At 38.1% G+C, this 13655-nt stretch overlaps 1 protein-coding gene across 17 annotated transcripts in view; it reads left to right on the plus strand.

Moving 5' to 3' along the window:
* Positions 1–13655, plus strand: part of TRIP12 (thyroid hormone receptor interactor 12) — a 133986-nt gene that overhangs the window by 56494 nt on the left and 63837 nt on the right. For all 17 annotated transcript variants that reach the window (XM_029933638.1, XM_029933639.1, XM_029933640.1 and 14 more), the window contains one exon: positions 10715–10820. In XM_029933638.1, coding sequence (XP_029789498.1) covers positions 10715–10820 — 106 coding nt within the window. The remainder of the gene's footprint in view (positions 1–10714; positions 10821–13655) is intronic.

Consider the following 13655-nt stretch of genomic DNA (forward strand, 5'->3'; position numbering starts at 1 on the left):
TGAGAATGAAGGACCGATAAATCCCAGCCTCTGATCAGTTTAAAGTATAGCTATTTTTAAATTAGGAAGATCTTGATTTAGTTGTTTTATCTCTTCATAGTTTTGTGAGGTTGGCAAATCATTCAGCTGTAGTTAAATCAGTAATATTTTTGTGAAGCATCAATAAGAGAATGTAAAAATAACTTTGTAAAATTAAAGCGCCATGTAAACATAGTAAATGGTGACTTGAGAGTTATTGCCATATATTTAAAGGGCTCTTTATTTATGAGGAATTCCCAGCATCAACCCAGGGGCAAGATTAGGTTCCGTGGGTAGAGGTTGAGAGGCAGATTTCTGATTGGTATACCTCGGGGAACCGGAATCTGCAACTTACCTGAAAAATGGAGTAGACCACTTTGTGAGATAGAAAGCACTCCACATTGGGTAGATTATTTGTTTTCTTCAACTTGTAACAGCGAACCTGTTAATTAGAATATGGTATGTTTTCTCAGGGAAAGGCTCACTTATCTGATTGGTCAATAAAGAAGCTTCATGGATCAGTACTTCCATGATACTTTGTGAAAACTCATTTCCCATGGCCAAATCCTACTCTGGGAGACAGGAGGATATACGTTAATGCTTTGAAGGCTGTGAGAAATCTCATGGTAACTTCTGATTAACCTAGTCATTTACAGACTTGCCTGACCACAGGCGGTTACCTCTGGAAACAGCGGTGGTCCAAGGGACACTGTTGGGAAATTACACCATACATTAAGTCGGGACACTAGAGCAAGAAGACCTTTGCCAGTGTGCTGTTTCGGCAACTGTTCACAGACTGATGGGCAGGTTCCTGCTGAGGAGTTAGAGTTGGCAGGAGAGTTAGTGAAACAGCTACTTTTGTGATGGGCTCCCGGAGCCTGGTGGCTTGCCAGCTGCAGCTGATCAAAATAGCTTGGTGGCAAAGGTCACACTGTATCAGTTGGTCGAAGTCTTGAGAATATCTCAGAAAGGATAGATGGTGTTATGTGACAATTTTTAATATGTATTAGGAAATTATTCTTGCTCTGTGTTGTTAAACATAAGCAAACAGACCTTCTCACTTTACATAGCATAAATGTAAAACCAGTGGAGCAATGTAATGGCACAAATGATTTTGGAAAATATTTTATATCTTAATGTATCTCAAAATGTTTTTACAATTATTAATGGCTTCAAGACCTATTTTGCTAATTTACCTTTTAAAGCTCAATTTGAAACTATGATTTTCGAAGTATGTAAGAAAGTTTGTGATCAAAATCTGGGCTGTTATGGAACAACTTTATGGAAAAACCTAAAGATATTCCTAGTCTGATATGTCTGTAGATCTGGTTTCCTCTCATTAAATGGACACCATGTGCACATTATTAATAACGTAGTCAGCAGTAGTTATCAGCTTATTTCCAGCTTGAGTTTTCTACTCTTCTGGTGACTTTGCATGCGGCCTGTGGCCATTATTAGAACTAGACAAATACCAGGCGGATGCAGAGTTCTGGGAAGGTAATTCGGCTTAGATTAGGACTCTGCCGGCAGCCCGAGACAGAGACGTGGTGCCTGCACCTCCAGCATGGAAGGAAGGAAGAAGAATGGGTTGAGAAGGAGAGAATTCAAGAGTTACGTTCTTGGTTTCACCTAGAGTCTTACAGGGTCATACATGCTGAGTTTAAATAATTAAATTATCTTTCCACCTCATGAGGTGATGGCTGAGGAGCTGAAAGGGAAAAGAATGGAGTAGTAATAGTTTTCTATATTATAAGACAGCTGTTGAACTAATTTAGCAACTTAACACTATCATAATTCTAGTATGTAATTACTTTGAAAAATTACCAATTATTCCTAATAATTTTGAGGCTTCAAAAAAATTTAAATTAGAAAAATGAGTTGTCAAATTTAAGAACATTGAATGGAAACAAGTATCATCAGCCTCTTTGTTGAGAAGGCTTTGTTTCATTTTACACGGTGAATTGTGAACAACCATGATACGTATTTTTGTATGCCAGGTTAGAATAAGAATTTTTTTAGGCAGATTACTTTTTACTAAAGTTACATATAAGTTTATTATGAAAAACAGCGGGTCTTCCAGCTGCATTGCCCTTCCCCATTGGATTATTTTGGTGGTATTTCCATGTGTTTGGGTTATGTACTCATACATTTATATGTTGCTTTTCCCCCCAGTGTGAGCACAGTTGCACACCCTTTATGAAAGTTGACCACACCTCTCTGTACTCACCAAACACATACTGCGTACTCTTCCCATTTGCTCACTCATGATCAGTGCGTGGTGTGTGGATGCAGAAGTGCTGTCTAATGAGTCATGTCAGAAGGGTTCCTTTCTTAAACGTTTTTATTTTTCTTGATTTAAATAATTATTTGTTGACGTTGTTTCCTGTGAACTCATTACTCCAAACTCTTTACTGTCTAAATCTTTTTTCCAGCTGTCTACTGTGTTCATTAAATTTTCCTGAAGAAATAAGGCCTCTGGATGGCTTCTCTTTTATGCCTGTGTGCTGCTTTTATTTAGCTTGGGTATTTTCTTCAGTCTTTGGTTTAGTTTTCTGTTAACAGATCCCACATCGTCTTTCCTGGCTTACTATTTTGTGTTGATGGAACATCACTTCCGCTAGCTTTCTAAGAAAAACTGTGTATGAGATTTTTAAAAGCCTTTTATTTATTTTTTTCAGATTTTGAATGTCTGAAAGTATATTAACCTTGATACTTGTTTGATGAACATAGAGTTCTGGGTTAGAAATTATTTTTCTTAAGAATTTGGAAGAATTACATTATTTTTAAGCTTTAAACATTTTTTTACTGGAAACATTCTGATTCCTGATCTGTTGTATATGTAACCCATTTTTCTGGAAACTTGTAGCTCTTTACCTCTATTATTTGGAAATGTCATGATATTGCCATACGTGTGGGTTTGTTTTCATTTCTTGTTGGGGTACCCAGCAGTTGTGGTCTCCCTTGGGTCTGGGGCATTACTCAGCCCTGAGGACTCACCTCAAAATCAGGATTAGAACCAAGCACACCAGGATGGTTGTTCACTGTGTCCCTGTTTCTTTCTCTCTTTCTAGATCTCCTGTTATTTTGGATGATTATCCGATGATTATCCTCTTGGAAAGCTCTGATCTTTTCATTCTTGCTTTACTTTTTTGTTCTACTTTCTGGTAGATTTCTTCAACTTCTTCCAATCCTTCTGTTGTTTTTTTTCTGTTTGCTCTCTTGTTTTTATTTTCAAGAGGTTATTTTGTTCTCATTGCCTTTTTATTATGGATCCTTTTCTTTTTTTGAGGACATTAATGGTGAGTTTTCTTTGCACAGTCTTATGAAGTTTTTTGGGGGCGGGGGGTTGGTTTAGTTTTGATTTTCACACCGGGAAATTTCCTCAGGTTTTGGTGATTCCTGGTTGTTTCCTCATACTCAGGTGTACGGGAACCAGAAATCCAGTTTGTAAGCGCTGAGCACAGAGATGAGATTAGACTGAAATTCATTCTCTAGTGATCTGGTTGGGCTAGTCATTGCGAAACCTCCTCTATCATTATTTTAGGTTTTTTTCTTTGGTGAAATTCCACAGAGAAGATTCCGTTTATGCTCCTGCCTGGAGTAAAAGCTGAACTGACCGAGGTCTGGGGGCTGATTGAGCGGGGAAAGAGGTCATCTGTTTGTACCTGATCCTCCTCCCCTCCTCTCATTTTGAAATGGTGCACCTGTATGCAACTCTGTGCTTTAATTGAGAATTTCTTTATTTTATACTTTCTGAAGAATAGAGGTCTTGTGTTTTGCTGGGTCAGCAGAGGGACAGTTGCCCAGCTGTGCAAGTGGAGGAGGGGATCTGGGGATCTGACTGCTTCATAAGCAGCCTATCAGTCAATCCTCAGTTTTAATTTCAGAGCCATCCCAGAGGTACCTGGTACCATCAGTTCCTGAACCTTTGTGGGATTCTGAGTGTCCACTCATTGACAGTCTATCTCAGTGTGCTGGAATTTCTGCTTTTCATTTTGTAAAATTGTATTGTGAGAGTGATCTTTTCTCATCCTTGAGGATTTATGCTTCAGATTCTTTTTTAGTATTATTATTATTATTTTTTTAGTTTATTTACTTTGAGAGAGAGCAAGCAGGGTAGAGGCGGGTGGGGTGGGGAAGAGAATCCCAAGCAGGCTCCCCACTGTCACCACAGAGCCTGGGGCCACGAATTCATGAACTGCAAGATCATGACCTGAGCTCAAGTCGAGTCGTCTGTTTAACTCACGGGGCCACCCACGCGTCCCTACCTCAGATTCTTCTTAATGCCATTTTAGTGGAGCCCTAGGAGAGGACAGAAGTGAATGCATGTGTATTCAGTCTTCTGTCTTTAACCAGAAGGCACACACTTTTTGATGTATACGTACATACTTTTTCAAAAGTTGGAGCTTGCTCTGTGTGACAGTAGAATGTCCATTATAAGACAGGGTCCATGCTGGACATGTGACACACAGTAAATTCCGTCCTCATGACAAAAGAATGAGGTAGCGTCCATGTTTTCGGTATGAAGAAACCCAAGTGCTTTTATTTGCCTAAACACTTTTTAATAGATTTTTCCCTTTTCAAAAACACTGTAAGTTATATCATTTTAATGGTTGTAAATGGATGTACCCTAATTTAGCTCATTCCCAATTTCATTGTTCTTAATTTTTAAATTGACTAGAGCTTTGTAATTCACATCATTATCTCATTGTTAGGTTTCTGGTTATATTCTTTTTAAATATTGATGTATATGTTGAATTTACATTCCCACTAATAGGGTAATATGCGTGTTTGTTCACATCCTTATTAGCTAATACTGTGTTCCTGCAGTTTTTATTCCCATACTGGTGTTTATTTAACCATCCCCTATTATTGGACATTTAGCTCTTTTCCAATATCTCATTATTAAAAATAATGCTTGGATGAGTATCTTTGTACATTTCTAATGTTTTTAATTTGTATTGCCAGCTCCATGCATGAAATTATTCTCCATTGACTAGGAAATAAAAACTTGGCTTAGAAAACTCCATTTGGAAATTAGCTTACTGTCATGTGCAAAACTTTTATTGTTACTGAGTGATTTTAAAATGAACATCTATGATCCCTTTTAATATGATAGGATACTTTCCATTTTGTGAATTAATTTTGTAAATAACCATTAATACGGATGTATATACTTGAAAGTAGACACATAGCACTACCAAGTTATACCAGGTTCTCACGATTCTGTCTTGGCTGAAGGAAGCAAGAACTAGTTGCTGAAAGTATTCCCACTGTTAGTTAAATCTTTTTATTTGGTTTCCTTTTTCCAGTAGCAAAATGGCCCCATTGCAGGATTCTAAATAGAACTCTCCATGTGTGATAATAGTGATGTTATTTGGTACATATTCCACCCCCCCGCTTTTATGAAGGAAAAAACAAGTCTTTCTGGAAACCTTTTGAAACAGATTCCATGTGTGTAAATTAATTGATACTTGATAGCTTTTTAAAATATATAAACAAATTGGGAATTTGTGTTTCAAAAGTCATTTCTGATCATCCTTTGATGCCTTTAAATGTAAATGAATTGTAGTGATTTTGAATACTCTTGTTTAAAATACTGGTTTGTGTACACTTTATTCATTGGTTTTTCTACTCCATTTTAAAATGGAGATGTATTTGTTATCTGTGGGAATATTACAAAAATTATAAGTAAAAAATAAAGATAAGTAATATTGTAGAAAAATTAGAACTGAAGCTAATACTGCTTAGCCCAGGTTTTGTTTTTATTTTCTTTTTATTTATTAAAAAAATTTTTTTTAAATGTTTGTTTTTGAGAGAGACAAAGTGCAAGCTATAGAGGGTCAGAGAGAAAGACACACAGAATCCAAAACAGGGTCCAGGCCCCCCACCTGTCAGCACAGAGCCCAGGGTGGAGCTCGAACTCCAAAACCTCGAGATCATGACCTGACCTGAAGTTGGATGCTTAATCAGCTGTACCACCCAGCAGGCGAGGGTATAGTTTTGTTGTGATAATTATGTGCATATATACGTGTGTGTACCATATCAAAGATTAGCATCCTAATTTAATTCATGAAAGAATTACAAATAGAACAAAAGCATTACAGTGAGCATGTATTGTCTAATTGTCTTGCTATTAAAGTAACTTTTTTTTTTTTTTGGAAGTCGCTAATTGTTGAAAACCATACCTTTCCAGGATTGGTGTTTCACCTCCGATTACTCCCTCCTGTCCTGAAGTAGGCAGATCATGTTACTGATGCTCATCTCTCCTGCGTTAGAAAATGGGGATCATTTCACAGTATTGTAATGCCAAGAAAAATACTTGTAAAGCTCAAAATAAAGACAAATCATAAGTAGAAGGCCCCAAGATCATACCTGATTTTACATTAATTAGTAAGGGCCCAGAAAATAAAATATTCAAGGCCTTCAGTCTGTTGATTCTTTAAAGATGTTGTTACATTTTAGAAATCCAAGCTTAAAATTGAATACATAAGAGATCTAGTTATTTCACATTTTGTGTGTCATAACTATGCAAAACAATTACTGTTTTTACAGAAGACAAAGCCCTGAACTTTGAGTAAATCAGTTGTGGGTTAGGAATACATGTTCCAAGTAAAAGAAAAGAAGTGAGATAAATATATGCTGTAGAGGTACAAAGCAGTTAGGACTTTTAAGAGAATAATACTAACTTCCAGTTTCACCTTTATTCACAGGAATAAAGTTATCAGAATATATTTGTAGGAACGAGAGCATATATATTCTTATACCAAAACAGTAATGTCAAGAGCTTTGATAAGAGTATGTCTACATTTATACCTAACTTCATTACACAGAGGCCTGACCAGTGGTATTCTGGTTGCTTCTGAGAGTGGCCTCATAAAAATAAATGATAAATGCAGTTTTGCTGCATTACAGAGACCGTGTGTGTGTGTGCGGGCATGTGTGCATGTTCCCATCTACATGAAATTTATTTATTCCGTTTCAGTGGGTTGTTGGTTTATATTTACCGTGTTTCCTCTTCCATTAAAATAATCGTTACCTGACCAGTAGAATGGAAGGAAACACATTTTGATTCTACTAAACTACAGTGTTTTTATATGGAGAGTTTTAAAGTTTTTTAATTGAACCAGTAAGGTAGAATTGTGACGCTTTACCAGAAGTATAGTAAAGATGGAGTAGCCTTTGTTCTGCCTGAAAATAAGCTTAAGAATTGTGTAGTTGGTTTGGTTAGGCAACCTTTAAGCAAGTCAGTTAATATTTTTCTATCTTGAAAAGTAATCATAACTTTATATCTGTAAGTGCTTTTGAAATCTAAAGCCAGTCTAATATTGTGAAGACAGTATGGTCTAGGGCACCTGGGTGTGGCTCAGTCAGTTAAGCGTCCGTCTAGACGCTGGCGCCTCATGATCTTGTGGTCTGTGAATTCTAGCCTCCCATTGGGCTCGCTGCTGTCAGCATAGAGCTTGCTTTGGATCCTCTGCCCCCCTTCTCTCTGTCTCTCTCTCTTTCAAAAATGTATAAACATTAAAAAAAGAGCCTTGATGCTTTACTTTATTAAAAAAAAAAAAAGTGTGTTCTAGAATCGTCAGCTGAGTGGCCGAAAGAAAGTTAAGCTCTCCCCATTTCTAGGCAAAGCTTGGTCTACCACCCTACTTCAGCTTTTCTTTTTCCCAGAAAGTTTGACATTTCTAATCTTCTTAACGTGTTTTAGATTTTTGGAAGAATTTACAGAGTTCTTCCGACATTTGACTTGATTTGCTTAGAAATACTGAAAAGTTACCAATTATTAATCTTCACCAATTGTGAGGTGTTCCCTGTTCCAGGTTTTGGAGCAGAGATTTTTGACTCCCATCCTGGGTTCAGGTAATGTTACAAATAAGAGAGACCTCCCTCTTTCCACTGAAGCATTACGTGTTGCAGCTCCTTTACCATGGAATTGCCTTCCAGAAAACAAAATGTCTGGTGTTTACCAGGCTACATGGCGCCATGTCACCTAGCCTGACAGCCATTTTACGTTGCAGCAGGATTATAATACTAGTAACAGTATTTTAACAGGATTATAATATAGTAACAATATTTTTCTATCTACTCTGGTGTTTTGGTTCTCCTTTGTCCTACTCCTCTGTAATTTAGTAAGTTTCTCTTAAATTTTAACACCAAGAGGGGCTCCTGGGTAGCTGAGTAGGCTAAGCCTCTGACTTCGGCTCAGGTCTTGATCTCAACATTTGTGGGTTCGAGCCCCCCATCGGGCTCTGTGCTGACAGCTCAGGGCCTTGAGCCTGCTTCCGATTCTGTGTCTTCCTCTCTCTCTGCCCCTCCCCCACTCATGCTCTGTCTCTCCCTGTCTCAAAAGTAATTAAAACATTTAAAAAACTAAAAAAAAAAAAAAAAATAAATTTTAACACCAAGAATGGATGAAAAGATTGTCACACTCACACAAAGGGATACTTCACAGTAGAAAGGAATGGACTGCTAGTCTGTATAGCAATGTGAATTCATCTCCAGAATACTATAGGGCTCCATTTTATGAAATTCTAGAATAGGCAGTAATGCCAGACAGGCACACGAGTGGTTTCAGCTCTGAAGTGTGGGGGAGGGAATCAACTGCAAGGAGCACGAGGGACTTTCAGGAGCGATGGAAATGTCCTGTCCTGATTGTCGTGTTGTTTATATGGGTCAGTACATTTGTTAAACTCCATATTGAACCCCATAATTTAAAGTGAGCACATTTTATCATAGTAAAGTATCATTTGCACAAAATTGTTTAAAAGAAAGTTAAACACTGAAGTCTAAAATAGGGCATGGGTAGTGAAATAAAAGTTTGGTCAAAAACAATACTGTCACCTTATTAGCAAAATAGCAGTAACCCACAGTGTGTTCATTTGAATTTTTTTTTTTGGATGTCACTGAACAGATACAAAAATGTTTCCTAGCGTCCATTGCTATATCATGGCATGTGTGTAATGGCTTCAGTAGCACATTAAGTAATATTAGTGATACTAACACAGGGGGTTTTAAAGTACTTTAGAAGTAAAAACACTCAGTGGAGTTTTTTTATGCAATGCACACTGATTTTTTTGTGTAAATTGTATATTTTTAGTCAATTCTAACTTGCCTAGTTCAAATAGATGAGTGTAATATTTTCTAAAACATTTAAAAATAAGTTGTTTAAAAAAATTTTTTTTAAAAAGAGTGATACTAATTAGCTGAAAACATTAGGCTAGTCCCATATTTGTCTTTCCGGTAACGGGGTGTTTGTCCAGGCAGAGGTAAACTAGTTCAGGGCATCAGGCATAGATTGATGCTTGCATCAAGTAATTCTGGTGATATGCTGTGTAGAAAATCCATCTAAAAACAAAATTGAAACTTAAAAACTCTTAGGCCAATCTGTCCTCAATTAAAGTTTCAGTTTTGGTCCTTTCATGCCCGTTTAAGGAGTCTAGATAAGTTTCCCAAACTGAAAAGTGTGGTTTAGATTTCTAAATGGTAATGCCTGTCTGAACTTTGATTTTTGTCTTCACAGCTTCTGTTTGGAATTTAAAGATTCTTTAGTAGTATGCTTTTTTAACTTAGCAACTTTCATTATACGTGGTATGGGGACCATCTCAAGTTAAACGCACTGAAGTTTTAAGTTAAGCAGCTGAATACCCAGGAAGATGTCTGGAACTTTTTTCACTACCTCTTACCCAGATCGTTACTTGGTGTTTTTATCACAATCAAGAGTAAGGAGTTTCTGATCTTTCTACTTTGAAGCAGTGAAATGGTCAAAAACGTTAGAAATAAAGGGGGAAATAATAAATGAGCTAGAGAGTTGTTGTTACTGTGTAATTAGTCTTAGAAAAATGTAACCGCTCTTTCAGATGAAGCTATACTTCTGGAAATAGGCTTTTTGACTTTGGAGACCTTTCACTGTTGGAGATCTTTGTTTAGATAGAGCACCCTGCTCAGTGTGTCATCGAGCACCATAACATTGTTTGGGGGAAGGGGAGGGCGAACTGCACTCTGATGCTTCACCATTGTTTATAAAATAAGAATAAACCTAATGCTGTACCTGACCCTGTCACAATTGTCAGTTAGCTTCTAGAATGACATGTACAGTGTGTTTGACTTACTTTTGACCTCTAATTATCCAGTTATCTGTATATTGTGCATCCTAATAACCTTCAGCTCCAGTGTATGTTCCATGCTGATGGGGTGGTGTAAAGAAAAGAAAGCATTTTGTTCTTTCATAGTCTTAATTGATGAATTTTATATAAACTAGATGAAATGGAACAGTATAAAGGCCATGCAATAAAGTGCTAATGAATGAGAATGAAATTTAGAATATTTTAAAAATTTAGTAAAAGCCTGAAATATTTGGTAAATGTGAAAAGAAAAAAACCTCTTGGCTTAGTTAGTGGAGGAGCACAGCTGTGATCAGAACCTGTAAGGGGACGAGATGAGAGGAGACGTGTTGTCCCTCGTGGTGTGGCGGAGCTTGAGTCAAGGTTGGGCCCATGTGGAAGGTTTATCCTGACTGGGAATGCGGAGTCCCTGTTAGCGTTGCCAGTATGAGTCGGGTAAGTAAAGGCAAACTGAAGGGACCCTACCCTTCCATGCTAGAAAGGCCATGGAAGATGCTTTTGACCTGAAGATTTTTGTACTTTTTAGTTTATGATAACTTTTAAAAAACTTATCTTGCATTTCACGTGTATAGGTTTAAGAAAATCTACCAAGAAGCGCAGTGAATCCCCACCTGCTGAGCTCCCCAGTTTGAGGCGGAGCACACGCCAAAAGACCACGGGCTCCTGTGCTAGTGCCAGGTAACACATGGGGGTTTTCCAGTTCGTGATCAGCGCGTTGTCCTCTGTTCCACTTTTCATCAGAATCCTTCCCTTGATAAGTTTTCAAAACTTAATTGACATTTATATGTCCTATGTAAATGAATTCTTCCCCAATGCTTATACGTTTTTGCTAAGCTATATTCATGCTAGTTTACCAAAAATATTTTTCAGTGTTTATTTTTGAGAGAGAGAGAGAGAGAGAGAGAGAGAGAGAGAGAGAGAGATCCCAAATGTGAATGGGGGAGGAACAGAGAGAGAGGGGGAGACACAGAATCTGAAGCAGCCTCCAGACTCTGAGCTGATAGCAGAGTCTAACGCAGGGCTTGAACCCACGAGCCGGGAGATCAAGACCTGAGATGAAGTTGGACGTTTAACTGACTGAGCCGCTCAGGTGCCCCTCATGCTATGTTTTGAAAAAATTCTTACCCTCTACCTATTCTTCCGTTGCTACAAAATTTTCAGAGTTATTGCCAGTAGTTGGACATTAGCTTGTTTCAGAGTCCCAGTCATAAATCTCTAATGAACATCTTTATGCCGATTTGGGTTATTTTTTAAAGGTAGCTAAATTTCCCAGTAGTGTGATTAAAGGATCAAAAGGGATGCCTGTTTTAATGGCTGCAATATTGCCTGATTCGTTTCTGAAACTGCGGGCACCACTTGAATTGAATGAATCGGGGAGAGAGGTGCTTCATCTTCCTGTTGTGCGGACGCCTGCCTCCGGGGGCTGGATGCAGGTTTTGTGTGCGAGCTCCTCTGGACTCCAGCCCCCGGCTCCTCCGGCTGCTGGATGTGGTCTCTTTCAGGAAATCCGCTACCTTTGTGTGACACGGTGCGTTCTTTCATAGCCTTTTATTACTTGAGAATCTGCAGTTAAAGTTAACAATTTTTTTTCTCACAGTTGCCTCATGTTTTGGGGCTTGGATTGTTAGGATGCCCTTGTGCAGCTAATTATTCACAGCCTGTAGAACTTCTCCCTCTTTTATATTTATTTAGTTTGATCTTTCTATGAAGTGTTTCACGGAACAGTGGTGGGGGCAGAGGATATCAGCGTCCTCTTCCCCTCCCCTTCCTCAGGTGAGCTAAAAAGGGTTTAGCTCTTTTGTTTCCCCTCCAAGGTCAGCGTCTTTGCTCTCAGTGCAGGGTCCAGGAGTGACATAAGGAAACCGTGTGACTTGTTGCAAGTCAGAAGAAAAGGACTCTTGTTTTTCTACTTATTTTCTAGTTCTATCTGGATTATTTAGTGGACTAGTTAAAACCTGTGGAATTAGCGTACCTGTTTGCTTTTGAGGTTTCTTGGCCTTAGTTTTAAGAGAACTCTTTTGAGAAAATGTCTTAGTTCCTCAAAGCTTTTGTCTTATTTTGGGCTAGATTTTGAATCCAGTTTTTACCCAGAGTTTATAATCTGAGAGGTAAGCTGAATTCACTGTGGTTGAAAATTAATTGTAAATTGATGTGAAGTCAGATAATCTAGGGTCCTATCCTTGCTCCCTTCTATTCATGACCGCTTTCTTAGCGCGTGTGGAATTACTTAAAATTTACATGGTTATGCTCTACACAAGACAGCTAGCCAACTGCCGGGAAGACTCTTCGTCTCAAAATTTTTCTAAATTAGTTGAAATGCCTCTTGGATATAGTGCGCTTGTAGCCTGCCCCAGGTGTGTCCTTATTTCTTTAGATTAATAACTCATTGAGGGCAGCAGCCAAAGTGTTCAGCACCGTGTGTGTGCGCACATGGCTGGTGCAAATTGAATGTTAAGTAAATGGATTAATTTGAATCCCACTAATTGGTAGCTTGGTAAATTGGGTTTGCAGTGAGCTGTTTCCATGGAAGAAAAGATTGGCTAAGCAAATCCCCATGTAGGAAGGATTACAGACTCTTCCAGCACTGTCTGGAAATTCAGAGCCTTCATTTCCATGTCACTTATGCCTGCTCCCTTCTTGTTCTCTACTAGCCAGTGTCTAATTCCACTGCAGGTTCACTTTGGTCTAAAACGTTTCCTTAGTAAGTGTGTCTTCATTTCCTAAGGTGCTTTGGAAGGCTGCGTATTTCAGCAATACCAAGTTGTAATGATCTGGGGAAATCTTTTGTTTTTACCTGATTTACTTACTGATTTCTCTCTTAAAATAGAAAAAATTATCATCAATAAAATGTTATTTGCTTTATGAGAAATGACTGATCGATACTGATGCATATTACACTGTGACTTAATCCTAAACCAAGTGTCTTCCTTAATGTTATCTGTATGTATTTATAAATATTAAATTTTTAATTTTTTGTTTTATTAAAATTTTTTTTAACATTTATTCATTTTTGAGAGACGGAGTGTGAGTGAGAGAGAGGCAGAGAGAGAGGGAGATACAGAATCAGAAACAGGCTCAAGACTCTGAGCTTTCAGCACAGAACCCGACGTGGGGCTTGAACCCACGACCATGAGATCATGACCTGAGCTGAAGTCGGATGCTTAACTGCCTGAGCCACCCAGGCACCCCTTTAATTCTTTATTTTAAAGGCTGGAACTCTTGCTCATTATTAGGATAGTTATTTTTTGTTGGTGATTAAAGTTACCTGGAACTTAAGTGGAGAATCCCCTTCCCCCTTTTCCTCTTCCACTTTCCTTCCCCCTCATTGTCAAGTGTAAAGTCTGTATATTGATCCACTATTTAGCCTGGAAGTAGGGATCTATTTCAAATGAGTTGAATTCTCTTAGCAGGAGTCACTTCCATTTAGTTGAAGTGTTTAAAAATCATTTCTGTCTGTAAGGATGACCACAGCTCATAGCAACACAAAAGCGTGCATTGTGAATGCAACGTAAC

Source organism: Suricata suricatta, chromosome 3 (genome assembly GCF_006229205.1).
Source record: "Suricata suricatta isolate VVHF042 chromosome 3, meerkat_22Aug2017_6uvM2_HiC, whole genome shotgun sequence".
In the NCBI taxonomy this organism is placed as follows: Eukaryota; Metazoa; Chordata; class Mammalia; order Carnivora; family Herpestidae; genus Suricata; species Suricata suricatta.